Genomic DNA, 14,217 nt, shown 5'->3' with positions numbered 1-14,217 from the left:
GATGCATCGACAATATTCTTCAGATATGATTCCGTTGTGTGTAACATCTGCATGACTGTGCATGTGCATCACCAGAGGGCGCATGCTTCTGCTCCATTACAGTGTTAATAATATGGTCATATCTACAATTTCTGCACCCCTGGACTCAAGGAAACAGTATTCTTGCAGATATTACAGTAATCAGCACATCATGGTTTCCGTCTGAATGCAGCGCTGGTGTTCGTGCTAATCTCATCGGTTCCTCACGCAGAGTCTGCTTCTGAAATACACGGGAATAACAGGAAGGATTCCATAAAGGATTTGTGTGCAATCCAAAACATCTCGTGTAGATAAGGTAAGATGCACACAAAGCTTGATTTGAATTCCAGCAACAAAAAAGCCTCACAGATATGTAATCTTCATTGGCGTTATTTTTATTTTTCAAATGTCATGACGCGTTTCATCGTTTTTTTTTTTTTTTTTTTACACAAAAGTGCAAAGATCTCGTGGATGGATTTGTTCACATTCCAGCTGCTGCCATTTTGTTTATTGTTTTAACCCCCCGGTTGTGTTCGGTCATTTTAAGCACATTTCAACTTTAACCATTTGAGCACACTAAACATGCACTCGATAAGTCTAAGTGGTTTAATAAAAAGGCAAAATTTGACCGACTATTATTAATACATCGGACTACAAAACAGAGCAATTATTAAATACATTGTCAAATAAAATTAACTTATCAATCGGGCACAATGCAGAACACACACAAAAATGAATGATGCTATAACACATGACATTATTGTTGTTGTTTTAATTTGTCAATAAAAATCTTTTTTATTCAAGTGGTGTTCACTGCAGAGCCATATGACATCCAGCTCCACCTCTCTGGACGTCATGGTTTGAGGGATATAGGTATGGTGGGGTTAGGGTGTGGTTAGACCTTCTAGCTCCACCCATTACACCCAAATTATATCCAGATAGGGGGAGCTGGACTTCACACTCCACCCATGGCTCTGCAGTGAGCAGCCTCTCGATTTATTGGGCATAAATTAGGAGTAGAACAGTGTTGCCAAAGAAATATATATATAAACATAATTATGTTACCGGCAAAGTGTGAAATCCTGGTATTGTATAGAATGCCTTGGCAATGTATAGAATTCCTGATGTTTTTTGCAAAAAATACATTACCTAATTCTATACATTACCTAGGCATTCTATAGAATGCCGGATTACACACTTTGCCGGTAACATATATATATATACACACACACACAATGCAAAATGTGGGTGGATTTCAACTGCGTGTAACACAGTCACTCTCTACTAGCCACTTTGATGGGCTGAATTTTGTATATAATGTATATACACATTTTTCAATTGTATTCTTTTAAAAAGGCATCTGAAATAATAAACGAAGTGCAAGGTAGTGTTGTCAAAAAAAAAAAAAAATCGAGACATCAATGCTAAAATATCTGAAACGGTTCCAATCCTCATTTTCCGCAGAATAGATACCAGTGCGCTTTCTCTCTCTCTCATCTCTCCGACAGCGAGTGACGAATAACCCCGCCTCCCCTTCATTTGCTCCGGATTAATATTGTTGGTATTACAGGGCATGGGAATACGTGCATTGCGTATGGCAGTTTTTTTCCATGGTGCTGAAAATTGTGGCTAGTGAAAATACTGAGTAGCTAGTAACTTTGGAAAACCATTAGCCACAGTGGCTAGAGATCAAAAAAGTTCATGTCAAGCCCATATAGTTGCAGTGATGCTATGCTGGCGCATGCTAAAATGTCTGTAAATGTACGACAAGGCAGCCTCAGTTTTTAGAACCAGCAGCACAAACCAAAAGCACGATGGGAATCGCTCATTGGCTGAGAACATTTGTGACATTTTGATCCTGGCTGAAATATTAATAGGTGTGTTTGACTTTGGCTGGATTTAATGGATCGGTGAGATTTGCCCCTTGCAGTGATGGGAAGTCCGGATCATTTTACTCACTCGGCTCTTTGAATCTCGCTCCGCAAAATGAAAGAATCTTTTCTTCAAGTCATTTCGTTCATTTCAGCAGAATATAATTAAAAATGTTACATGTTAATAGCCAAATTCCACAACATATCTACTTGCGCAAAAGTGCGCAAAAGAGAGAAAACTATAATCCAGCCGAGGCCAAATTATGAGAAACAGAAACGATTAATTCATTGCTTAGCTGGGTCTTCAGGCTATGCAGTCTGTTAGTTCACCTCACCTCCCAATACGAGTCGTTTGTTCTTTTGTGACGTAGGCTGAAGCTATGCAGTCTGTAACAGAAACAGAAATTATTAGTTCACCCCCCCCCCCCAAGTCTTTCTGTTTCCTGTACAGAACCTATAGGATGTTGCGCAGGTGCGGTCAACACAAAATGAGCAAATCACTCTCTGAGACAACTCGTTGTTCCTGAGTCATATTAAAGATTTTGTTCAAAATTAACAAATCGTGTATGATTGAAACATCACTAGCTGCTTGCAGTCTGGGAAGAAATTGAGAAAGGAAATGTAAAGTTGGACATTTTCTGTGTTCTGTAGCAACACTCACGTGGTGTTTGCGGATTAGATGCACTATTTGTCATATTCATTGACATCCGCAAGAAATTTTGTGCTCGCTCGCAAAAAAACAAGCAAACACAAAGTTTCTCGGGGGAACACAAAAACTTGAGTTATAAAACATTAAAACAATAAAACATTATAAAACATTAAAACAATGAGTTATTTTTCCTCCCATCTCATATTTTTTTGCTTCACCATGTCCCTTTAGGGCAGGGATAGGCAACTCCGGTCCTGGAGGGCCACTGTCCTGCAGAGTTTAGCTCCAACCCTAATTAAACACACCTGAACAAGGCAATCAATGTTTTCAGGATTACTAGATAGATACAGGCAGGTGAGTTTTTATCAGGGCTGAAGCTAAACTCTGCAGGACAGCGGCCCTCCAGGACCGGAGTTGCCTATCCCTGCTTTAGGGGCTCCGTACTCTCGCGGTGCTTTGATGGCATACATCACAGTGACTTGGCAAAGGTGCTGTCATAAATTAAACTAAAATTGCACGTACTGCTTAAAATCAGATGCCGATTTGGCTGCACAGCACTGCATGAAGTCAAACACACCTAATTCTTTATCTCTAATTTAACATTTCAAACTTCCCCTCCGCCATTTTGAAGTGCATTCAACTTCGTCAAGTGGACGAGTGAAGTTCATTTGGACAGACCCTCGACCCCGCGATTTTGACTGATGGAGCGAGTCTACTCCATATATACACTTCAGGCAGATCCAAAGACTGCAATGCACCACAAAAGTCACACTTAATTTACCCCCACCCGACACAACTCTAGTGTATGATTTTGGAGTTATTTTGACGGGTTTTCAAGGGTTCCGCCAGTAGTGGGCACTCATGCAACGTAAATAATAACGTACATCTTAGTGAACGAGATGGAGGGAAGTTAGCGAGGGAAGGGCATTACAAAACTGGACTTAAACGCAGCCTAAGAGTGAACCGGGCCTGATATCAAGGCTGTAATGATATATCCTAGCCTTAAGCATCACACAAACCTATTCACATCACTAGCTTTAAAAATAAGCATTATCTGTCCCATTTAAGAGCTTATAATTTGAATAAGGACACACAATAAAATGTGGTTTTAAGACATGTTTTACTGTAGTATTACAAGACATTTTACCCTAACAAGTATAACAACTAAGGTTATAAATGTGGCTTCCTTGGACCTTACTTGCAGTTCTTTCTGAAGCTGCACAAGAGACGGTTTAAGAGGAAGAGACGGCATGGAGAGACGGTTTAATATTGCGGAGGTCCTGGTCGAATTACTTGATTCTAGTGAAGAGGAAACAGATGCGATACTACCTATGACAAGTGATGGATGCATGGAAGAGGAAAGAGACGTGACCCTACATTCAAGTGATGGATGGATGGAAGAGCTAATACCTGGAAGGAGAAGCTGAGCCAGAGGAGGAGCTCTTCAATCAAGCTTCTGAAACAGAGGACAATACAGAATTTGACCCAGACTATCACTCTACTAATGGAGAAGAGGAAGAGGAAGAGGAATTGGATCCTCCTGAGCCGGATGCTGCTTACCAGTCCAAAAACGGGAACATATTGTGGACTTCAACAACTCCTTCAGAGAAACGAGGGAGAATACCAACTCATCGTGTCATCAAAATGACCCCTGGACCAACCAGGTTTGCATATTCCAATGCCAAAGACATAAAATCAACATTTAAATTGTTTTTCCCAGATGACTTTAAAAAGATTTTGATTGAAATGTCCAATTTAGAGGGGAAACGTGTTTTTGGTAAAGCCTGGAAAAGCCTGGACTGGACGGACTTACAGGCCTATTTCGGTCTGTTGATTCTGGCAGGCGTGTATCGATCCCACCATGAGGCTTTGGGTAGCTTATGGGGCGGTGTGTCGGGGAGGGCAATTTTTCGTGCTACCATGCCTTTGCAAACCTTTTCCATCATGTCAAGGATCTTCTGCTTTTATAGAAAGGATGCAGGGTCTGATCGAAAGAGAGGTGACAAGCTGGCACCAATAAGGGACATCTGGGAAAAATGGGTCCAACGTCTGCCGCTCTTGTACAATCCAGGCCCGAGCGTCACTGTGGACGAGTGCTTGGTCCCTTTCAGAGGTCGCTGTCCTTTCAAACAATACATGCCGAGTAACCCGAGCAAGTATGGAATTAAAATCTGGGCGGCTTGCGATGCCAGCTCGAGCTACGCATGGAACATGCAGATCTACACAGGCAAAGCTGCCGACAGGAAAGCTGGTCTTGGACTTGACATCCGGTCTCCAGGGACACACCATCACATGTGACAACTTTTTCATCTCGTATGCCCTCGGCGAGGAGCTGCTCCAAAGAAAAATGACCATGATCGGAACAGTCAGATCAAACAAGCCTGAGCTCCCTCCTGCGCTCCTGTCAGTCAAACACAGAGCCCGACTCTCGTCCATGTTCGCCTTCACCGAGACACACGCTCTCGTGTCCTACTGTCCCAGAAAAAACAAAAATGTGCTTTTGATGAGCACATTACATAGAGATGCCGCAATAAGCAACAAAGACCACAAGAAGCCGGAAATAATCCTAGACTACAACAAGACCAAAGGTGGAGTTGACACCCTTGACCAGGTATTTTACTACTTTGCATTATTTGTTTTCAATCAATGCCAAATGGCACATGTATAATTAATATTATTGTCAGCTGATGAGCTAAAGCTTATGTTTTATTTTATTTCCAGCTTTTTGTCACATACACCTGCCAAAGAAAGACAAATTGTTGGCCCATGGTGATTTTCTTTAACATGTTGGATATCTCCACAATTCATTTGTGCTGTGTGTGGGAATAAATCCTACATGGGAAGAAATTAAGAGATTCAAAAGGAGACTCTTTCTGGAAGAGCTAGGGGAAGCTCTGGTGACTCCCTTCATGAAAAGAGGCAAGGCATTCCTCGCACACCAAGTATGCTCTTCAGGAAACAAAGCCTCCCCCTCGCCAGTCTCAACCCCCTCCAAGAGAAAAAGATGTCAGGTCTGTGAGTCAAATAAAGACACAAAAACCAGCATGAGTTTTTGCAAGTCACACGCTGTTATAACTACTTACTGCTACGCATGCGAAAAGAGCAAGAAGGTTTAAACAGGATTTGTCACTGCTTATGTGCTGTTTTTTTTTTACTGTTTTTATGACAAATTCTGTTCTTGCTTATTCTCTTTAGTAATTTGTTTGCTAATCTTCTGATTATTGCTCCTGTTTTCTTGACATTTTTACTAGTTTGCTTAAACTAGTTTGCTAGTTAAAGTTACTGAATGTTGATGTTTAAATAAACAATACGCTACAAAATAATGTCTACTCTACATCTTTTCATTGTAACAATATTTGTAACCATAATGTGGGATCACTGGAAAAACTGACACTTCAAAACAAGCAGATTTTTTAGAACATTTGGATCCAGAGACCAGGCAACATGTTTACCAATGCAAAATGTATAAACTGTTTATGGCTCCTTGTTTTATTGACATTTTTATTAGTTTACTTCATCATTAGGTATTGAATGTTGATGTTTTAAATAAAGATAGGATACATAATAATGCATACTCTAGTCTTTTCTTTGTAACACTCTTTGTAACCATAATAGGCTATGGCATCACTGCAAAAACAAGTGGATTTTAAAATGATTCGACAAATATTAGTGTTTCTAAGAAAGTATACGCAAGTATATGTTAAAATGCATAACTTGTATCTAGAAATGAAAATTTGTAAGAATATTGGGTTCCAGAGATCGAGACCAACATGTATCACTAACTGGTTACATTTTTTATTTTTGTCCAGACATTTAACTTTTTTTTTCTTAATGAATGTAGTAAAAGTCATATAAAAATATTATAGATATTAATAATTTAGAGATAACTTAGGTCTAAATACCATAAAAAATGGCAATATTTTAGTGACTTAAAAATATGTATAATGCGTGTGTATATATATATATATATATATATATATATGTATATGTATATATATATATATATATATATATATATATATATATATATATATATGTGTATATATATATATATATATATATATATATATAAATTAATTTACTCACCTTGGTATTGTTCTAATGTCGTACAATCTCCGGCTGTCAGATGACAGTTGACAGGTGTGAATCTATGGTGTGACCTCGCTTTGTTGTTGCGACAACTAGAACACAAGAGAGATATTCACCTCAGAGAAGAAATTACGTGTAGGCCTATAATTAATTATCCAGGAGCCGGGTGTTGCGTTTTGATTAATTTTAATTTCTCAAAATGGCGCGCTTGTTGTTTTGAACTGCTTCGCTAATACATTCTCACCATGAAAGCACACAAACGGCCAAAGTCAGGATTTTCGCTAAATGATAAATTATATTTCGGTTTGTTTTTCACAAAACCCTATCGTATGCCCTCAGAACGGCTCCTCAAAAAATAAATACATAAATAAAATAGAGAGAGAGAGAGAGAGAGAGAGAGAGAGAGAGAGAGAGAGAGTAATCCACAGTACGAAAATAAAACAATTCAATTCGAAATTATGTTAAAAAATGACACCAGCAGTTAATTTTAAGCTTTTCTCTTGCCTCCCTTGAGGCCATAAAGTTTTAAAGTCATAATGAAATCAAAATTAACCATTATTTTTGTATGAAACATTGCACTATTTAGATATATAAGATATATTATATATATATATATATATATATATATATATATATATATATATATATATATATATATATAGCCTATGAAGAGTTCAGATGCAAAAGCCTCTAAGTGCCATCTGAAATTTTCTTCTAGAATGATAATTTTTATCAAGCTCGTATATTTAAGTTCAATAATTTCACATAAATGGAAATGCAAATTACCTATTAATTGTCATTTAAGTGAAATTACTTAATAATATACAAGCTTTATAAAAATGATCATTCTAGAAGAAAATTTCAGATGGCACTTAGAGGCTTTTGCATCTGAACTCATATATAATTGATGTGCCCTCATAATCTTTAATCAGAATAACTTTCCCTCCCTCTTGCAGCGTCATCTCTTCCTCTTCTCTTCTCTGATGACGAGGGCGGGGCAACCTGTCACTCACATGAGATCGACCAATAGCAAACCACAACAATCCAATCAATTCCATATGAACAAAATCAAGTCCCACCCTACATTTTTTTCTTGTTCCAGAAGAAAAACTTGGATATACGTCACAATAGGGAAGAAAAGACTATCGCAACTTCCGTTTCATGGCGACTTTGATAGACCCCCAAAAGTGTGCCATGGGTTTGGTGAGAATTAATTAAGAATGAATGGGGAATAGTCATGTGAGAGGAGGCAGTGCCTCCATCATTGTGCTATCATTGGTCAATTACTAAATCCCGCCTCTTATTTTTGTGTGTGTGCCACATCCACTAGTATCTGCCAAAGTGGTCAGAATGAATAAGAAATGGTCTTAATGGGAAGACTAATAAAAAAGTAAGTAAACAACTTACTTAGATTTTCACCGCTTTATCACATTACATTAAAACTTGAAATGACTTGAAAATGTGATCTGTGAGGGGTTTTTTTTGTGCACAATCAATTTTGTGAAATTCATTCTTGTGTCTGTGACCATTATGACATCTGCCGTGTTTACCGAGCTTGATGATCTGAACTGATATCAGTTAACAAAAATACGTGAAATATGAAAAATTATTATTTTGGAATAAATGTAAAAATGTTTTAACATGCTTAATCTTTATAAGAAATGTACTTTGTTTTAATAAAAAAAGAACATGTATTACATTCTTAATGTAAAAATACAAAATAATGTTGTTTTCTTGATAGTGTAATTAATGTAATGTAAATAAATGTGTCAACTTTAGACCAACAGTAGGGTGAGTAATTTGGGGGTGAACTGTCCCTTTAATTTGCCTTTAAAAAGACTTTTAACATTTAACTGTTACTTTTATTTTGTATATATTTTTTATGTTATTTTATAGCTTGACTGGAGGCCAGACCAGATGGCTTTCATGTCCAGACTGTCTCGGTCCCGGAGTAATTCCAGGTCTCCCAGCAGAAAGGACTCGGAGAAGGGCTCTCCTGTACTAACGGTTTCTGAACTCGAGCGTCTGCTCTACACGGGGAAAACCGCCTGTAATCATGCAGATGAAGTGTGGCCAAGACTCTACATAGGTGACCAGTGAGTAGCCCATCAATACATGTGGTTTTGGTCATTACGTATACAGGATTCTGAACAGTAGATTACTATTTATCACCTAAACTTTTAACACTCATTTCAGAGAAATTGCCTCAAACCGCAAAGAACTCATCAAGCTTGGGATCACACACATTCTCAACTGTGCTCAGAACAAATGGAGAGGCGGTGCAGAGCATTACGCTGGCATGAACATCACGTATCACGGCATTGAAGCCCACGATTCGCCTTCCTTCGACATGAGTGTGAACTTCTACCCAGCGGCCGAGTTCATTCACAGAGCCCTTAGCACCGGAGGTCAGTTCAAAAGCAGCCTCTTTCTTTTAAAACAATTCCCTGTCTAATTATAATAAAAACAAAGGCTTTAAGTTTCATGAAGATCTTTTTTTATTCTCCATTTCTTTACTAAATAAATGATGTACTGGTTGAGTGTGCAATGCGTACTTGTACTTGAGTGTGCACTTTTTTTTCCAGTTCATTTTCCATTTGGTGTTATGTATAACATATTTGTGCTTATATGCGACTTTAGAATTTATATTTGGAAATTCTAAATATATGTGTGCATACCTATGGGGTCCAAAAATGTGAGATCAAGTAAATCTTGTAATTTATGTCATTATGCATTACATTCAGTATAACAATTTGTATTTTTTTTTATATTTGATGTGTCATTTTAATTACAGATGTAGTGGCCGTTTGTCAACAAACAAAATAAAATTAAACTTAAATCAAACTTCAAACGACAACCTTTATAGCACCCTGGGCAGGTGATGCACGCAGGCAAGAAATGAGTCCAATTCCAGGCTGATTCATAGTTGGCTGATTTATTTTTCCAACTGAGCAAAACAATACAGCATCTCTCGCGCTGGTAAAAAACCATATGCCCATCACCCAGGTGCTACAGATCACCTCCTACTTCCTACCTATATTTACCTTTACCTGTGCCCACTACTGCCCTCAGGTGTCTAAATCAAACATTGTAGTTATTAAACTAACCAAAAAATAAAGACTAAACATATAAATAAAACAATTAACTAAACAAACAACAAAAGAATATTACCAAAATATATATTACTAATGTGAGCAAAATTATAATGGTAAACAAATCAATTAACAAAATTACCACTACTGAAAGAAAACTAATGTAGCTCCAACAACAGATATTCAGTGTAGTCTCAGACTTTTTATCATACATGTGAGGATTATGATGCAGTGTCTTTTATTTTGTAGGAACGGTTCTTGTGCATTGTGCCGTCGGGGTGAGCCGATCTGCTACGCTGGTTCTGGCCTACCTCATGATTCGGCAGAACATGACTTTAGTGGAGGCCATCAAGACCGTGAAGGACCACCGTGGCGTAACACCGAACCGCGGGTTCCTACGTCAGCTCAGCGGTCTAGACAGCATTCTGCGTGCCAGCCGCAATTCGACATAAACTCACCGGTAGCTTTTGAACTTCAACCTTTCTGGCCCAGGCCTTGATCTAATGCGTTGCAGTGAATAAGAGCAGAATGTTTTTACAAACAGTCAGTGAGTTTATTCCAGCTGTTCTCCTGTGGTCAATAGAAATGCCTTATTACATCAGGAACTGTGCGTAATGCCTTATACACTGTTAACCGTTCACATCTGTTCACACGACCACCCACTGAAATGTTGCCATGTTAGAGAACTGACCCACGTGTTTTCCTCAGAGCAAGCAGGAATGCTTAAAGCTACACTGTGTAATTTTTTAAGTTGATTCTTAACAAAACACACTTTGTTCTTTCAAAATGATATGTGCTATGTGATATGTGTGTAATTACTTCCACCAACTAATCAAGTATTCTCGTAAGCGTAGAATCTGCCATTTAGAATGCATACGAGCGAGTCGCTCTAATGGCGGCAGCCATGTTGCGCCTCCATCTTGAAAATACATTAGCCAAAGAGGGACATACCTGGAAATTCAAGCTTCGCCTTTCGCGTTTTCACACTCAGTGGCACCGTGACGAATGCGAGGGGGAGATTACTCGCGACTGCCGGCAGATTTGAAATAATACGGCCACCGTAGGAGTTAAAACGCCCTGGGAATGGGAGGGGCTAGAAAGTAATATTCAGTTGGTAGTCATAAACAATTTCACCGCTAGATGGGAGAAAATCCTACACAGTGTAGCTTTAAGAAGCCATTCACACATGACATTGTGTTGGGTTGTCAGGCGCAAGCCGCTGCAAAAGACCTGGGCGCAACGGGCAAACACATCCGTCTAGCGCATGTTTACATGAAAACAATGGAAAAGCAGCACAGCGAAATGCAAAAAATCAGTGTGAATGGCCCCTAGGCTTTCACACAACATTTTTTTGTGGTTAAAAACCAAGAAAAAAGAAAGAAATCAGGTCTAGAGATGTTTTTTTAAAAGTTGAAATTCTTTTAACTTGAGTGCCAAGCTGCAAAAGATGCCAAATGTTAGTGCAACAGTCAAACATGTCAGTCTAGTGTGTTTACATAGATAAACAATGGAAAAGCAGCGCATTGGAATGCTAAAACACATTCTGTGTGAATGGCTGCCAAGCCTGGTCTAAACCTGGTTTATGCTCGTGGCTCGCCACAAATTCAAGTTTACAGTTAAAAAAGAGTCACTTGGACAGAATTTCAACTTGACAGAATGTTCTAGGATCAGATTAGAATGTGATTGATTTTTAACTAATGTGCTGGAAACAAATATGGAAAATAAAAACGTCTGCCATCTTGAACAGATCTTAAGCCAGCACCACTATTGCTATGATTTGTATTAAAACATAAATATTAAACTTTGGCAACATTTGAGCTACTAACATAAACGATACTGCAAAATGTGCAACATGTTTGCACTCGTTGGATGACCAAATATAAAAAAACATTTGTGACCTTGTGACCACCCATAACAATCTAGTGAGCCACATACATCCAGAACACCTTTGTAACCACCTAGATATCCCTATGAACTTTTACTTTTTTTAAAGTAGTTTTAATGCGTGAACAAACACGTCAGTCTAGCGTGTTTATATAGAAAAACAATGGAAAAGCAGCGTAGTGGGATGCACTTTCTTTGTGAACAATGCATTGGTAACTGCCACAGACCACACATCAATCACAACAATCTTGTAACCACATAGTATGGCCATAGTAACCACCCAGAACACCCTAACAACCACCTAGCAACACCCTAGTTGCCTAGCGGTACCATAGCAATTTTGGAAGCTTATTTCCGCCACTGAATAAAAAATTAAAAGGTAATTGCGATTTTTTTCTTTTCAGAATTTGACTTTATAACTCACATTTGCGAGAGAAAAAATTCAGAATTGCAAGAAAAAACATAATTGCAAGTTTATAATGTTAGAATTGCGATTTAAACTCGCAACTGACTTTTTCCCCCTCACAATTTGGGACTTTTTTTTCTCTCACAATTGCGAGTTTATATCCCGCAATTCTGACTTTTTGTAATATAAACTTGCAATTGTGAGGGGAAAAAAAATCTGAATTGTGAGATAAAAATATATTTTTTATTCCATGGCAGAAACAAGCTTCCATAAGCAACCCCTCAGAACAACCTATTAACCACTTAGACATCCTAGCAATGCCTTAGCAACTGCCAAGAGCACCCTAGCAACAACCCAAAACAATATACCACATAATATTGCCATAGTGACCATTCAGAACACCCTAACAACCACTGTAATATTTTGACGGCCAGATTGTCACAGGAAGGACGGCTCATGTTATGTCCAGAAAATGTAGTTTTTCCCCGAAATTCAAAAATGTCTTGTTATAGGTGCAGTGTTATAGTTATGATAGGCTATTTGAAAAGTTTGTAAGTATGATCCATCGATTTTGCATTTAAATGCCGGTCTCAAGTGACTTTTAATGAAGGTAATGTAGCTGATCACATTCATCACAGTGAGCCAGCACATGTGATGTGACAGATACGCTCAGTTACTAAACTCTGGTGACCTGAGCTCAAATGTACATGTGACTATATGCAAATTTGCAGTCAGTTTTGTTACACATTAACTTGTTTGATTTATCGTTGTCTGTATAAATACTACAAAAAAGATGTCATGTGAAGTATTCTACATGTTATCCAAGTTGTCTCTTTTAACTTGTTTTGTATGGTATTGTAAAATACGGTAGCTACACAACAAGTGCAACCTTGTTGTACTTACAAATCCAGCAAATCCTCAAGTGCAGTACAAACTGTAGCTGTATGAAATTACAGTGTGCTAGTATTATTGTCATTTCTGTACATTTGTATTATTGGGGACAGCTGTTTACTGTATTTGTGTACGTGTTGGTCGTCGTATCATCTAACCACTGCTAAATACTGCCAGGACTGCCAATCCCTTCCAGCTGAACCACACACCAGTTTGTGTCTTAAGAACAAGCATCGATCGCTCAGATTCAACTTGTTTTGGACCAAATTTCTGAGTTGAGCGGGAGCGTGCAGCCAGAGACAAAACGAGGAGTTTGTAAAAAATACTAATGTTGTTATTTTATTTATAATGCATATGAAATCTAATAAACATCATTTCATTTTTGCAAAGAGTTGATTTTGTGCTGGATCTGAAATTAAAAAAATGTTCAAACCTGTTTACACGTAGCTGTTTAAATTAGTTTTTATTTTTTCTCCAGGAAAGCTGTTATTTCTTATAAACTTTGGAACAAAGAGTGTGCATTAGCGCCCGCCCAATTTTTAAGCGCTGTTGGTTCCGGAAGTATTTTTTACATTAAATTCTCCTTTAAGAATTTTTAAAAAAATCTTTATTAAAACGTTGTAAGCCATGAACCAAGCTAATCAGCTACGAGGTGAATCATAACAATACAAACTGATTTGAACTACTCATTTAAAAATTGATATGAATATATATATATATTTTTTTATTTTTTTTATTGCAAAATATGCACATATATACAAATATTTAAGTATTTTGCATAATTGTATGTCATTCATAAGTGCTTCATTGGTGTGGGCGGGGCTAAAAAGCCATTTTTCCAGTAGCACCTCACTGCAGTACACGAGATCCAGGGGGTGGAGTTGGATCCAGATATAAGGGGTGGAGATTGGTAGGTTTAGGGGTGGGTTTAGGGATCAGGGGGTGGAGATGGGAAGGTTTAGGTTTATGTAAGGTGGGAGGAGTTGGATCTGGATTCAACTCCTCCCCCTGGATTTCGTGTTCTGCAGTGAGGACCATCTCCATTTTTGCGCCTTTTGATTGTGGCAACTATCTGATTGGTAAAAACAAATTCTGTACAGAATCATGGGTAATGTAGTTTTTCCACCACGAATTCAGCTGTTAAAAACACGATTATTTTAAACATTTAAGTTTAAATAATGTTGATTGACGGCTTCAGCAAAAGCAAATACCATCGATTAACAACTTTGTAGCTCACAGTAAGTCTGTCTTTAAAGCTTAACGTTAATTAGTTATCGTTAAAAATGTATATTTCCTTATGGAGAAAATGTATGGAGT

At 38.0% G+C, this 14,217-nt stretch overlaps 2 protein-coding genes across 5 annotated transcripts; both read left to right on the top strand.

The window, feature by feature from the left end:
• The first annotated feature begins 5 nt into the window (after positions 1-5).
• Positions 6-13,336, top strand: dusp26 (dual specificity phosphatase 26). Of its 4 annotated transcripts, XM_084104675.1 has the most exons (6): positions 6-334; positions 7,584-7,830; positions 7,958-8,017; positions 8,524-8,723; positions 8,824-9,035; positions 9,969-13,336. In XM_084104675.1, the coding sequence occupies exons 4-6, from the start codon at positions 8,545-8,547 to the stop codon at positions 10,169-10,171; spliced, it is 594 nt and encodes a 197-aa protein (XP_083960801.1). In that variant the 5' UTR covers positions 6-334; positions 7,584-7,830; positions 7,958-8,017; positions 8,524-8,544; the 3' UTR covers positions 10,172-13,336. The 4 variants fall into 4 exon arrangements, with proteins under 4 accessions (XP_083960801.1, XP_083960798.1, XP_083960800.1 ...); XM_084104672.1 differs by having other exon boundaries at positions 7,584-8,017; XM_084104674.1 differs by lacking the exons at positions 7,584-7,830; positions 7,958-8,017.
• On the top strand, positions 3,951-6,105 carry LOC311076441 (piggyBac transposable element-derived protein 4-like). The gene is made up of 2 exons (XM_084104676.1): positions 3,951-5,149; positions 5,260-6,105. Exon 1 carries the CDS (start codon positions 4,183-4,185, stop codon positions 4,834-4,836), a length of 654 nt encoding a protein of 217 aa, XP_083960802.1. The 5' UTR covers positions 3,951-4,182; the 3' UTR covers positions 4,837-5,149; positions 5,260-6,105.
• Positions 13,337-14,217: the final 881 nt, after the last annotated feature.

The sequence above is a fragment of the Abramis brama genome (assembly GCF_963993115.1).
Source record: "Abramis brama genome assembly, chromosome: 25".
In the NCBI taxonomy this organism is placed as follows: domain Eukaryota; kingdom Metazoa; phylum Chordata; class Actinopteri; order Cypriniformes; family Leuciscidae; genus Abramis; species Abramis brama.
This window is presented reverse-complemented; position numbering and strand designations above follow the sequence as displayed.